Source organism: Cervus elaphus, chromosome 5 (genome assembly GCF_910594005.1).
Source record: "Cervus elaphus chromosome 5, mCerEla1.1, whole genome shotgun sequence".
Lineage (NCBI taxonomy): Eukaryota > Metazoa > Chordata > Mammalia > Artiodactyla > Cervidae > Cervus > Cervus elaphus.
The window spans coordinates 17,919,602-17,934,360 of NC_057819.1; the positions used below are offsets into that span (position 1 = coordinate 17,919,602).

The following is a 14,759-nucleotide window of genomic DNA, read 5'->3' on the forward strand; positions in this document are numbered from 1 at the left end:
CCAGGCATGGTGCCTGAGACGCCATGATGCATGGAGGGAAAACAGTGACCATAAACAATAACAGAGATGCAAACCTTGTCCTGATGAAGCTCATAAGCTTCAGTGTGAATGGGAAGATGGACAGAAAGGCAAGTTCAGCAAATAAATACACATACTCCTCACTATCCAGATGCTTGTTATCTAAATTCAGTAACTATTGGATTTTTTTTTTCAATTTCACATAACGCATACCGTTTCTCTTCTCTGTGAAAATCAGGGACCAAAAAGATTCACATCTGAAACTTGCTATTGGTTCTCAAGAACCTCCTCTCTTCACACAATGAGAATTACCTGTATATAGAGACAAACTAGGCAGGGATTAAATAATAGAACTGCTATGAGAGTGAGTACCAGACCACCTGACCTGCCTCTTGAGAAATCTGTATGCAGGTCAGGAAGCAACAGTTAGAACTGGGCATGGAACAACAGGCTGGTTCCAAATAGGGAAAGGAGTACGTCAAGGCTGTGTATTGTCACCCTGCTTATTTAACTTATGTGCAGAGTACATCATGAGAAGTGCTGGGCTGGATAAAGCACAAGCTGGAATCAAAATTGCCAGGAGAAATATCAATAACCTCAGATATGCAGATGACACCACCCTTATGGCAGAAAGTTAAGAACTAAAGAGCCTCTTGATGAAAGTGAAAGAGGAGAGTGAAAAAGTTGGCTTAAAACTCAACATTCAGAAAACTAAGATCATGACATCTGGTCCCATCACTTCATGGTAAATAGATGGGGAAACAATGGAAACAATGAGGGACTTTATTTTGGGGGGCTCCAAAATCACTGCAGATGGTGACTGCAACCACGAAATTAAAAGATGCTTGCTCCTTGGAAGAAAAGCTAAGACAAACCTAGACAGCATATTAAAAAGCAGAAACATTACTTTGCCAACAAAGGTCCGTCTAGTCAGAGCTATGGTTTTTCCAGTTGTCATGTATGGATGTGAGAATTGGACCATAAAGAAAGCTGAGCACTGAAGAATTGATGTTTTTGAACTGTGGTGTTAGAGAAGACTCTTGAGAGTCCCTTGGACAGCAAGGAGATCCAACCAGTCCATCCTAAAGGAAATCAGTACCGAATATTCATTGGAAGGACTGATAAATTGAAGCTGAAACTCCAATACTTTGGCCACTTGATGGGAAGAGGTGACTCATTTGAAAAGTCCCTGATGCTGGGAAAGATTGAAGGCAGGAGGAGAAGGGGACAACAAAGGATGAGATAGTTGGATGGCATCACCGACTCAATGGACATGAGTTTGAATAAACTCTGGGAGTTGGTGATGGACAAGGAAGCCTGGTGTGCTGCAGTCCATGGGGTCACGAAGAGTCAGACACAACTGAGTGACTGAACTGAACTGATGAGAGTGAATAATAGTGGATACAGCAGGACCAGCCTCAGATGGAGCAGCGGAGGGGGACTTGCTGGAGACAGGACATTTAAACTGAGATCTAAGAATGAGGAATTGGGTACGGGATGAGTATCCTAGGAACACCCCATGCAAAGGCCCTGAGGTAGAATTTGTTGGGGGAGAGATTTGGAAATACAAAGAGGAGAACAGTGTGGCCACAGGAGGTGAGTAAAGAGGAAGAGCAGGACAAGAGATGATGAAAAGTGTAAGCAAGGGGACTTCCCCGGTGGTCCACTGGTTAAGAACCCACCTGCCAATGCAGCAGACACCAGTTCGATCCCTAGTCCGGGAAGATCCTGCACGCTTGAGGCAACTCAGCCTGTGCACCACAACTACTGGGTCTGAACACCCTAGAGCCTGTGCCCCACAACAAGAGAAGCCATTGCAATGAGAAGCCCGTGCACTGCAACTAAGAGTAGCTCCCTGCTCACCGCAAGAGGAAGCCTGCACACAGCAATGAAGACCCAGGGCAACCAAAAATAAATAATAAGTAGATGAATTTTTAAAAAATGTAAGCAGGGGCCAGGCTATAAAAAAGTTGATAGACTGCAGGTAAGAAAGAGTTAATATGGCAAAGTCCGACTGCTCTCCTTGGAAAAGGTTGCTTAGCAGTTTGGTCCTTGGACAGTATCAGGGAACTTGGATTTCAGGAAGGTCCCCCTCACCATTAACTGTTAAGAGAGGCTCATCATGCCTTTGTTGTTCAGTCACTCAGTCATGTCCGACTCTTTGCGACCCCATGGACTGAATCACACCAGGCTTCCCCGTCCTTCACTGTCTCCCAGAGTCTGCTCAAACTCATGTCCCCTGGGTCAGTGATGCCAGTATGCTTAATCTGTGTATTTAAAAATGTAGCTTATGCTATAAATACTTGCTATTCTTTCTGGGGTCTGGAACTGGGATATGTGCCAGGCTGGAGGTGTCTGTATGATCAGCCCCCATCCTCACTCTAAGCGATGAGTATCCAATGAGCTTTTCTGGTTGACACCATTTCACGTGTGTTGTCACAACTCATGGCTGGGGGAGATTACGCACGTCCTGGGAGACGACCCTTGGAAGCTTGCTCTTGATTTCCTCCATGCTTTCCCCCAAGCTCCTTTCTCCTTCACTGATTTTGCTTTGTACCTTGTGGCTATAATAAATCATAGCCATGAGAATATAACGATATGCTGAATCCAGGAGCCCTCCTAGTGAATCCCTGAAACTGACGGGAGAGAGGCGTCTTGGGAACCTCCCAAGCACAGATGGTATTAAGAACCTTCGATTCTATTCTAAAAGCAGTGGAAGTCATTCATTCTAAACTGGCATGATCTCTGTGGGTACATCTCCCTCTCTCTCCAGAGCTCAAGGCCTAGAAATGTGTATTACAGTTAATAGGCATTTGCTACATGCCAGGCACTGCTCTGAGCACTTTCTTTCTTTCCTCCCAATCTGAATGCTTTTCATTTCCTTTTATTGCCTTACTGCATTATCAAGAACCACCAACATAATATTGAATAGGAGTTGTGAGAGCAGACATCCTTGCCTTGTTCCTGATCTTGGAAGAAAAACATTGCTTTTCTTCATCATTAACTATGAGGTTAGCTGCAGGTATTTCTGGAGATGCCTTTTATCAGGCAAGGAAGTTTCCTTCTAGTTCTAGTTTGTTGAGAGTTTTTTTTTTATTATGAATGGATATTGAATTTTGTCAAATATTTCCTTCTGTATCTATTCACATGATCCTGTAACTTCTTCTTTAAGAACTACTTATTTATTTAACCTTCCCAACATTTTTTAGATGAAAAAACTGAGGCACAGAGAGGTTCAGAAGATTGCCCAGAAAATTCCCTGATGGTCCAGTGGTTAAGCATCTGCTTTCCAATACAGGGGACGCAGGTTTGATGCCTGTTCGGGGAACTAGGATCCCACATGCCACGGGGCAACTAAGCGCTACAACAAAGATCCCAATTGCCATAACTAAGACCCGATACAGCCAATAAAGAAATATGAAACACACAGACTCAAAAATCCATGTTTAAAAAAAAAAAAAAAAAACAGTTGCCAAAAGTCACACAGCTAGTAAGAGTAGAACCACGGTTTGAACTCAAGCAGGTTGGCTTTAGTGCCAACAGGCTTTACCACCAGGCTCACTACCTCCAAAACAGCAAGTCCTGGTGCCTGCTCATAGAAATCTCTGGAAATGGTTGCTAAGAGTCTAGTGGGCTTGACTCACCAAAGTACTGCGGGAGGTTGGTATCCGTGATTTTCCCCGTCTCCCCTAACTGCACCAGGATCTTGGTGGCATCACAATTTATCTTCTTAAACAGATTCTCCACTGAGGTCTTGAGATACTCCAAGGTCTTGCTGATCTCCCTGTAGTTGTTCTCGTACATGTCTGCCTCCTCCGTGGTCTTCTTCAGTTTCTCCTATGGCAGACCCCCAGTTCCCATCCAGGTCAGCCAGGTGGCCACTCTGGCTGGGCTCAGCCCTCACATGTGAGAGTCTGAAACCAGGGTCTCCAATTGCAGGTTTGCAAACCTCTAAGGGGCTTTCCTGCTGGCTCACCCAGTAAAGAATCCACCTGCAGTGCAGGAGACGCAGGTTCGACCCCTGAGTCGGGAAGATCCCCTGGAGAAGGGAATGGCAACCCACTCCAGTATTCTTACATGGAAAATTTCATGGACAGAGGAGCCTGGCAGGCTACAGTCCATGGAGTCGCAAAGAGTCAGACACGACTGAGAAACTGAACTGAACTGAACTGAGCGACTAACACTTTTCACACAAGGGGTTGCAAGAACAATTTAATGGGCCTCAATCCATATTTTTTAAGTGAAATAAAATAAATCAGAAAATAAAGGAAGAGAGGAGAAGATACTAGTATGCACTGGAAGTAGTGAGGATAGATATTGTCTAATGTAAAGATTTGTTTCACTTATGTGTATGTGTGTCTGCATGTCTACTGGATTGCAGCATTTTTTAAAAATTGTTGACTCATTTTTAAAAAATTAAGGCCCACGGGAAGAAATATATTTTACATTGCAGTCCAACACATTCACACACTGTTGTTCAGTCGCTAAGTTGTGTCCTACTCTTTGTGACCCCATGGACTGGAGCACGTAGGCTTCCCTGTCCTCCACCGCCTCCCAGAGTTTGCTCAAGTTCACGTGCATTGAGTCGGTGATGCCATCCAACTATCTCATCCTCTGCCGCCTTCTCCTTTCACCTCCAATTTTACACGTGTGTATCTATAAACATTTATCTAATCAAATGAAATTAAAGTTTCACAAATCAGTATTCTTATTGTGTGTTCTAACATTTTCCATTCTGTTCTGTTCTATTCCATCTTGTTATCTTTAAATGCTGGTGGCAATCCAACAAACTGATTTCATCATTCAGTTTAAATCATATTACTAGAGACCAGTGGTTCTCAAAGTGGCGTCCCAGGACAAGCAGCATCATCTCCATCAGGGAACTTGTCAGAAATGCAAGTCCCAGGCTCTAGAATCAGAGGCTCTAGGTATAGACTCAGCATCTGTGTTTAATGAACCTCCAGATGGTCGTGATACATGGTAAAGTTTGAGAACCTCTGTGAGTCCACTGGATCACAATTTCAGTTTCACATTGGTATTACCTGGGAGCATTAAAACATTGGCTACCCAGACCCCAGCCTCAGACATTCAGACATCTTGGTCTGGAGTGCAGCCTCGGCACTGGAAACTTTAACGCCTCCAAGGTGATTCTGACTTGCAGCCCAGACTGAGAATCGCTGCTCTAGGATAAATGCTCTGATGGTTTCCCACCTCTCTCCCTGGCTCTCAGCTTGCAAACGTGAACTGGGCCCTAGAAGGATCAGCCTTGTCCCTACCAGCTCCATATGGACCATTCCAAATAAAGATCCCAGAGGGCCCTACTCACACGCCCATTTCCAGGTGAGGGAACTGAGGTTCTGAGGCAAGGGAGAGGGAAGCCATGATTTGAACTGTCTCTCAACCACCACGCCAGGCAGCTTCCTCTGTCCCAGCCACTGGAATATTCAGTTCCCAGGGCTGAATTTCCTCATATGTCAGCCAGAGCCCCTCCTCTCATTCTAAAGGTGCAGTAAAAGATCACATGGTTAAAAACGCTTTTTAATAGCCTGATGTGGTGTTGATAACACAAGTATGTGTGTGCATGCTCAGTCATGTCCAACTCTCTGTGATCCCCTAGATTGTAGCCCACCAGGCTCCTTGGTCTATGGAAATTTCCAGGCAAGAATACTGGAGTAGGTTGCCATTTCCTCCTCCAGGGGATCTTCCCGACCCAGGCATCGAACCCTTGTCTTTCGTGACTCCTGCATTGGCAGGCAGATTCTTAACCACTGTGTCACCTGGAAAGCCTGATAACACATGTCCGGCACCTAAAATGTTCCAAGCACTTTACACGCATCTTCTTAACTAATCCTCACAATTGTCCCAGTTTTCAGATGAGGAATACTGAAGTCAGAGAAGAAAAGTGAACTTGTGCTTACCTCATCTGTGTTGAGTTGTCTAAGAACCTGACCTTGGGCTCTTTATTTAAGCAATTATTTAGTAACAAGATGATGGTGACTTGAGGTTTTATTGACTTACAGGATAAACAACAATAATGATAGTTATGTTTACAGCTCTCTGCCCTGCAGTATGCTAAGCGTGTACATGCAGGATTTTATTCAATCTTCACAGCCCTACAAAGTGAGTACAATTATTATTCCCATTTCACAGGTGAAACTGAGGTTCAGAGAGGTTAAGTCAACTTTCTCAAAGTACTAACGTCAGGAAGTAACTCTTCTGGGAATCATACCCAAGCCTTTGTTCCCAGGACCTGGATGCTTAATTTCTATGCTAAACCTCCTGTGAAAGGACTGATTCCACCACTTCCCTCAGAGGAGACAACAAATGGAAGGTAAATAGAAAGGTTCCAAGACTAAAGGAGATGGGCGTGATTTTTAGTAGGGGGTAAGAAAAGTGGGTTCTAGGTGAGCCCATTGCTATTAAGACAAATTCTCTTGCTAAGAGTATCTGCATTTGAAAAGAGGCTCCAGGAAAACGCAAGGAGCAAAGAGTTACTGGAGGACTTCAGACAGAGGTGGGGCCATGCTTGGGGTTGCCTGGTCAGCCTCCCCAAGCTGTATCCCCCATTAGGCCTTCAAAACCCCAAGATGCAGAGCAGCAACAGTCCCAACCCCAAGGAAGCATGTGAACACTGGGTGGCCAAGAGTCAAGGATGTGGGATGCCAAGCACGTGTCCAACTTGAGGGGGGATCTCCTTGAACCTGGGCCCTGCCTGCAAGTCTACTTTCCCCATTCCCGAATCCTGGGAGAGGGTGCTGAGCCTGAGAGGTGCTTTGCTGCCCTCCAGTGGTGCATTAGAGAATGGCAGAGCCATCCCTGTCTACCACCTGCAATGCCAAGAACAGAAATCAGCTACAGAAAAAGGAAGGGAAATGACCCATGAGCATGGTTCCTGGGATAGGAACTACTGGATTAGAACAGGGCTTTGCAATCAAACTCTGTGGTTCATATCTTTCTCAGACACTTGCTATCCATTCTCCCCTTATACCTTAATAACAAAATGGTTATCATTTTAGTGTAGCAATGTGCCAACTAAAAGTTGTATTTCCAACCATCCTTTGAAATAGGAGTGGCCACTAAGACACAGATACAGATGCTATTGACTGAGAATTCAAGGAAAGAACTTTTAAGCTGACTAATCCAATTAGCAAGGCCTTTTTTTCCTTCCCTACTTTCTTTCTGCTTGGAATGTATATGTGATGGCTGGACCATAATACAAGCATGAGGCATCGTTGGGAATGTAAGCCACACACTAAAGATGGCAAAACTGGAAGGAGAAGCCTGATTTACTGATAACATCATGACCAGCCCTAAAGTGCTAATCTCCAGATTTACATTTTAACAAAGTAAATAAACTTCTATTGCATAGACCACTGTTATTTTGGGTCCCTATTATTAGCAGCTGAATCCAATGCAAAGCTCATACATTATCGCAACTCCATGATGATGGAGATTGCTTCTCTGAACCTCAGTTTCCTCATCTGTAAAACAGATCATACCACCTACTTCATAGTGTTGCTGTGAGGATTAAATGAGATAGTGCAAGCCAAGCTCTTAGCTCAGTGTCTTGTGCATAGTAATTGTTCAGGAAATATTTGTAATTACTATTATTGATTGAGAACAGGCCACAGCTAGGACAAGGGAGAGACAGAAGTAAAGACAGAGGCAGAGATCTGTTTGAAACTCACCAGTCAGGGATGAAATTACGGGCACAAGGGCCTGGGATAGGCTTCCTGAAGTGGGAGAGTCTTTAAAATGGAAAAAGAAAGCCTTTGCCCTTTTTAGGAACAAAATTTTGCAGCAATGTCTGTAGCAGAGGCTGCCTGTGACAAGGGGTCAGAACATGTCAAGACACGACTCAGGCCAGTAGTCATAGGACAGGCATCTTACTCCTACTGACAATCAACTGACAGGCCATCAGACAGACAACAGAGACTCCCATGTCCCCCCCTCCCCAGGCTGGTCTTACCTCCAGCTCTCTCAGGATGGAGTGGCTATCATCATGGGATGATTTCTGCTGGGATCGCAAGTGCAAGATCTCATTCTGCTCAGGAGAGAACCAGACCATAAGGAAAAGCAGTGTCCCCCTTCCTAGCACACCTCAAAATAAGCCAGTGCCTTGAAGAGTTGATGAGGACTTATTTCATTTTTTTAAAATATCTAGAATACAATTTATTTTTAATTGGAGGATAATTGCTTTACAATTTTGTGTTTGTTTCTGCTGTATACAATGTGAATCAGCTATAAGTATATATATATATATATATATATTCCCTCCCTAGTGAGGATTTAAATTATCCATTTCAAGAAACCCCAGAACCCCTGGACCCCTCTTAGGTCCATGGAAGTTTTCTGATGCTTTTTAAATTAAAAGGAGGATGAGGGCATGAGTGGGTGGGTGGTTCATCCTTTCTGGAGAATTGTCTATAATCAATAGGATTTGCAGCAACGGTGGCCAGGTTCTATCTGCACTGTCCAGTACCGAAGCCATTAGCCACACGCAGGCACAGGACTCTTGCAATGAGGCTAGGACCAACGAGGAACTCATTTTTAGATTTAATTTAAATTGATTTAAACGAAACTCTCCCATGTGGCTGGTGGCTACGGTAATGGACAGACAGCTCCAGAGTAGGGGTTCTACAACTCTACCATGAATCAGAATCACCTAGGGGTTTGTGAAAACACAGACATCTGGGCTCCACATCAGAGCTTCCGATTTAGTATGTCCGGGTGAGGCCCTGTGCTATGCTATGCCTAGTCGCTCAGTCATGTCCGATTCATTGCAACCCCATGGACTACAGCCTGCCAGACTCCTCTGTCCATGGGGATCCTCCAGGCAAGAATACTGGAGTGGGTTGCCATTTCCTCCTACAGCAGATCTTCCCAACCCAGGGATTGAACCCAGGTCTCCCACATTGCAGGTGGATTCTTTACTGTCTGAGTGACCAGGGAAGCCCAGGAATATGGAGTAGATGGTCTATCCCTTCTTCAGGGGAACTTCCTGACCCAGGAATTGAACTGAGATCTCCTGCATTGCAGGTGGACTCTTCACCAGCTGAGCTACCTGGGAAGCCTGGGTGAGGCCCTAGAATGCACATTTCTCACAAGTTCCTAGGAGATGCTGCCACAGTGGTGGCCCAGGGGCCAGATCTGAGAACTCCAGGGCTAGAACAGTGTGTCCAAATGTAAAAGGCAAGCACTTTCTGATGGGGCAATACCATTTCCAGGAATCTGTCCCAAGGAAATAGTAGGACACGTGGGCAAAGGTGGCCACTCAAGGCTGTCCCTTGAGTTATTATTCATTATCTCCATTAGGAACAACCTGAATGTCTACTGGTTGGTGATTGGTTAAGTAAATAATGGTACATTTATATCATGGGGGGAAAAGGTCTCAAATTAAGATACAATTTTTTTTTAAGATACAATTTAAATGCATATTCCAGGCTTATTTTCAGGGAATCTAGGTTTGCAGGTATGAGATAGGGCCTGAGGAATTTGCTTTTTTAAGAAGCATCTTGTGGTATTATTACTACAGAGCATCTAGGGAGCATGTAGGGGCCCCAGAAGCCACTACAAAGAACATAGGAATAAAAAGTTTTAAAAGGTTATGTAAATTTACTTAAAATACCAGAGGAGAAAACCATAGATGATGTTGGGCAAACTGTTGGAGGAAAAAAGTTTATAAAACAGCAAGAACTATTTTGTTCGCTGCCACATTACCAGTGTCCTTTGGCCTTCAAAAACCTTCCCTGTGATACTGAAGATGGCCACCAGAGGGAAGTGGTGAAGCGCCTAAACAGGAGGGGACACACTCAGAGGCCAACTGGGTTCCTCTTGCTTGAGACTGGCCTGGTCTCCTCAGAGCAAATGAGACCCCAGCTCCTCTCAGCAAAGGAGAGAGAGTGTGGTCTGACCAGTTTATAGGGGCAGTGCACTCAGCTACCTGTGAGAATGTGGGCTGGAGTTGTCAGGTCTGATTTTCCTAGAGAAAGCAGAAATCCACATTTTCATGTGGAATATCCTGATTTTTAAATGTTGGCAACTCACTAATTTTAAAATTTGGGTATGAAGGAGGCCAAACAACAGAACAATGAAGGCTGCATTCATCAGTTTATGACCTGTGACCCCAGCCCTCTAGGTAAGAGTGAAGTCAGATGTTAGAATCCCAAATATTTTTGACTTAAATCTGAACCCTACTTTGGGCAGAGCTGCCACAAGAGGGCAAAGAGATAAGGTCTCAAACACCCCCCTCCAGTAACTTATCTCACCTCCACCCCCTTCATCCAGAACCACTCCATTTCATCTGTTTTATATACTGATGTTTCCCCATACCCTAGTTTAAACAAAAATTTTGGTAGCTTTTAAACGAAAGCTTGGAAACTACTGCTCCAATCCAAGTATGTCATTCTTGGTGGGGAAACTGAGGCCCAGAGAAGGTGAGAGTTTGGCCATCTTTCCTCAGACACACTTGTCTTCACAACAGAGACAGGCTGTGTGGCTGAAGAAGAAAGGAGAGTGCCCTCAAGGTGACTGGGAAGGTCAAGGTCAGTTACTGGTGGAGAACCATTGCTCGGGGCTTCCCACTGTGTGCAGGGCAGTCCTGGGCTTTGGGGATGAAGAGGGTACACACGAGGGCCTGTCCTCTGAAAGACTGGCCTCCAAAAGAGAAACATAGGGCCATTCAAGCGCCTCTCCCCTTCGCTCTCTGGGTCACCCAGCCAAAGGGAGACCCCAGCTGCACAGTGGAAGGACAGCGAGATAGGGGGTGCTTGCCTACCCTCGTGGCAGGTCATTCGTTTGGCCACTTGCCACCAGGAAAGACACACACACAGCCTTCTCCACATTCCTGTCTCCTGGTTCCAGAAGCTGCTCCCGCACCTCACCCATTCTGGAGCTCAGCTATGCTATTCTGCACATTCCCTCCTTAATTTCTTTAGACCTTTGTAAAGTCTCTTTTTTAAAAGCTCACCTCTATTTACCCATTTTGGGCATGCCATCTGTTTCCTGTGACAGCCCACCTCCGTTTCCACGTGTCACCTGTACTATTATTATCTATTAGTAGCTTTCTTTAAATTGACCAAATTTTGTGTAGTTTGTTTATCATTATTTGCTTACTGTTACTATTACTACCTGGGCTTCCCAGGTGGTGCAGTGGTAAAGAATCCACCTGCCAATGCAGGAGACTCAAGAGGGGCAGGTTCAATCCCTTGATCAGGAAGATCCCCTTGCCTGAAGAATCCCATGGACAGAGGAGCCTGGCGGGCTACAATCCACAGGATCGCAAAGAGCTGGACATGACTGAGCAACTGAGCATGCACATACATTACTACTCCTTACCACCCTAAGGAATCCTCTCTATAGAATTGCAATGCTCTACAAGCTGTTCTTTCTAATCCTCATTAAAATTAAGTTCATCACTCATTTTGAAAAAATTAAAATGTTTTCCCCCGTCTTCTAGCTACTATCTACTTGCATGTGGCCCCAGGTTCAGGAAATGGTGCCACTGCAAAAGGAAGGGCTCCCCTAGGTTCCCACCCAGCACAGGCACCTCAGAGGGAAGAGTAATGAGTTCTCAGAGGAGGTGACATTTGTCAGGACTAATGAGTGGTATTGCATCAGAAGAAAAGTGAGAGGGGTGGGCAACAGCATGAGGAAAGTTTCAGAGAAGGGAAACACAGGGGGCAGCTGGGACTGGCAGCTGACGGGAGTGCCTTGAGGGTCGTGATGAGAGCTGAGCCTGCAGGGGAAGGTTGAAGCCAAATTCTGAAAGGACTGGAGTGTCATGCTAAGTTTAGACTCTCTCTGTGCACAGAGTCCCAAAAGCTGTTTATGTGTGTTCTGGGGAGTCAGCAGCTCAGGGAGTCAGCAGCTCAGAGAGTCAAGTTTGGAAAATTACAGGTTCAACAAAGGTAGTTTTTTTTACTGCAGGACTTATCAGAGCCTTTACTATGCTCACCTACATCAATTCTCTCCAAGATCAATTTACCATCTTTCCTCAATTCTACAAAGCTGCTTATTGACAGGGGTCAGCCAGCTTTTAAGGCAAAGGGCCACACAGTCAATATTTTGGGTTTTGCAAGCCACATATGGTCTGTCTTGCATATTTTTTTCCCTTACAACCCTTTAAAAATGTAAAAATCATTCTCAGCTCATGGGCTGTGCAAAAAATAGGTCAAAGGCCATATTCGGCTGTGGCTATAGTTTACTGAACTCTGGATTATAAGACATATCATGCTTATTAAATGTCACTTACCGGGGTGAGGGGACATGAACCTATTAAGTGTATGTGTCAACTGAAAGATTACTACCAGTTTCAAGAAGGTTAAAATGTAGAGGGGAGAACACTGGGGGAATATAGTATTTCCCAAAGTTTTTTTGACTTGAAGTCCTTTTTCTGCAGAGCAGCTCAAAGAGTGTTCTGAGGAACCTGCTTTGGGGAAGGCTACTGTGGGAACAGATGGGCCCCTAGCCTGGGAAAGGAGAGGTGCCCCGACCTGGATTCTCTCGATCTTCTTGTGCATCATCTCCATGTCGTTGTTGAGCTCTGTGACATATGTGAACCGAGCAAAGTTCTTCTCCTCCTTGGCCAGAAACTCCTCGATGAGCTGATTCAGGTTCCCAGTCTTCGTCAGTTTCAGCAGCCGGAGGTGAGCCATCTCGTAGCTCTCAAAACTCTCGCCCTTGCTCTTCTTCCCAAACTTCTTTGCCTTGAGAACTAGAAAAGGAAGAAGCAGCAACTGTGAGTCTGAAAGGGAAGCCATTCAGAGCAGAGCTTGGCAGAGGAAAGAACTCCATAACATTATCACTGTGCCCCAGGGAGGGGGCTAGACTTTCCCAGGACAGGGAGGGGAAAAGTGAGAGATGGGAGTTTCTCAGAAACACACTTCTAGCCATACAGTTGCAAATGAGAAGGTAGAAAGGGACAGAAAGGGACAGATTTGACAAAATCAAATGTAGCTACACAAGGGGGCTCTCTGAAGAGCTCAAATCTTTCAACATGTCCAGGAGAGAGTTAACATAGCAGCCCTGAGACTGCTCTGCTTAGAAAGGTCTGTTTGCAAGGCTGGCCCTTCACCTTCATCTGGGAACTTGAATGGTGAACATTTCCCTACACTGATATAAAACTGTCCGCAAATGGTTAAGAGCGGCTCCTGTGCCCTGACTGTATGAACAGTGTGGCCTATGCCGACATCTGCCTTCCTGCTGGGAGGCTGGAATCTTGGGATGTGCTGGGGAGAGAGGGCCTACACAACCAGCCCCCAGGAAGAATCTTGGGCATCAAGTCTCTAATGAGCTCTCCAAGTAGATGACTCTCCACATGTGTTGTCAGAATTAGAGGCTGGAGGAATCAAGCATAAGCTGTGTGACTCCACTGGGAGAAGATCCGGGGAGCTGGGCCTGGTTTCCTCTGGACCTCGCCCCATGCATCTTTCCTCCCTGCTCATGTGTCTGCATCACAGCCATGTTTGCAATGATATGCTGAGTCTTGTCAGTCCTCCTTCAGAATTTCCAAACATAGATAGGGCTGCGGCAACCACCAATAAAACAAGTTTCTCCTCTAAATAATGGAAGCAGAGCCACAAGGTGAGAACCCATCCTGTAGGTTAGCGATGGCGGATAAAATCCAACTCATCTAGTTACATTTGAATTTCAGACAAACAATGTATTTTTAAAAGTATAAATATGTCTCAATTGGAGATAAAGCACAAATAATTCTTTAGTGTAAGTATCTTTCAAATATTGCATGGGACTAAAATTTTATTCTTTATCTGCAATTGAAATTTAATGGTGTCTTGTATTTTTATTTGCTAAATTTGGCAACCTTGGTACGAGGAGACTTGGGTAGCTTCAGTTGAGAGAAAGAGGTATTCAGTGGAGAGAGATACCTTCTTCCTTTTTGGACTGCTCCTCGAATTCAAGACGGTCATTCAGCTTGACGAGCAAGAAGGACTTGAGCTTGGTTTCGTGGTCGTAGACGCGCTCCAGCTCTCGGATCTCCAGGTTGTATTGAGAGATGTCCTTCTGCTGGCGGTCCTTCATGGCGGCCATTCGGGCCATGGCTTCCAGCCTGGGTGGGGCGGGGAGCACAACACAGTCTGAGTGTCCAGAGGCTCCTTCCTTCTCCCCCCGCCTTCTCCCTACCAGTCCAGCCAGACTTCATTCCTGGTCAGTGATCACCCCTTCTTTTAATCATGGAGATTTCTGGGAGTAGAGGAACCACCTTCCTCACCTGAATGACAGGTGCTCACAACCCTAGACCACCCTCAGGAAATGATTTTCTATCATCCTCTCTGTCACCATCCTTATCATCATCATCACCATCACCACCACCATCAGCCTCATCAAACATCACCATTATCACGATTACCATCATCATCACCACTTGTCAAGTATAATACTATGCCCCAGCCACTCCCTTATATACTCATATTTTTTAATATTTCTTTATTTTGGCTGCACCAGGTCTTAGTTGCCGCATGCAGGATCTTCAATCTTCATGCAGGATCTTCTGAGCAGCAGCAAGCAAACTGTTAGTCTCAGGATATGGGATCTAGTTCCCTGACCAGGGATTGAACCTGGCTCCCTGCACTGGGAGTGTCTTAGCCACCAGGAAATTCCCTATACTAATGTTATTTAATCCTCACTTCCACCCAAAGAAGTCCTACAATAAATTAGTGGTGATGGAGCCAGGATTCAAACCCAGATCTCTCTGGCTCCAAAACCTGCACTCTTCACATGTA

General features: G+C 45.2%; 1 protein-coding gene across 2 annotated transcripts in view; it reads right to left on the bottom strand.

Annotated features, from left to right (window-relative positions):
- Positions 1-14,759, bottom strand: part of CCDC63 (coiled-coil domain containing 63) — a 65,229-nt gene that overhangs the window by 19,603 nt on the left and 30,867 nt on the right. For both annotated transcript variants that reach the window (XM_043901853.1, XM_043901854.1), the window contains exons 8-11: positions 13,905-14,086; positions 12,513-12,733; positions 7,988-8,062; positions 3,663-3,855 (exon numbers count right to left, since the gene is read on the bottom strand). In XM_043901853.1, the coding sequence (XP_043757788.1) occupies positions 3,663-3,855; positions 7,988-8,062; positions 12,513-12,733; positions 13,905-14,086 (671 nt within the window). The remainder of the gene's footprint in view (positions 1-3,662; positions 3,856-7,987; positions 8,063-12,512; positions 12,734-13,904; positions 14,087-14,759) is intronic.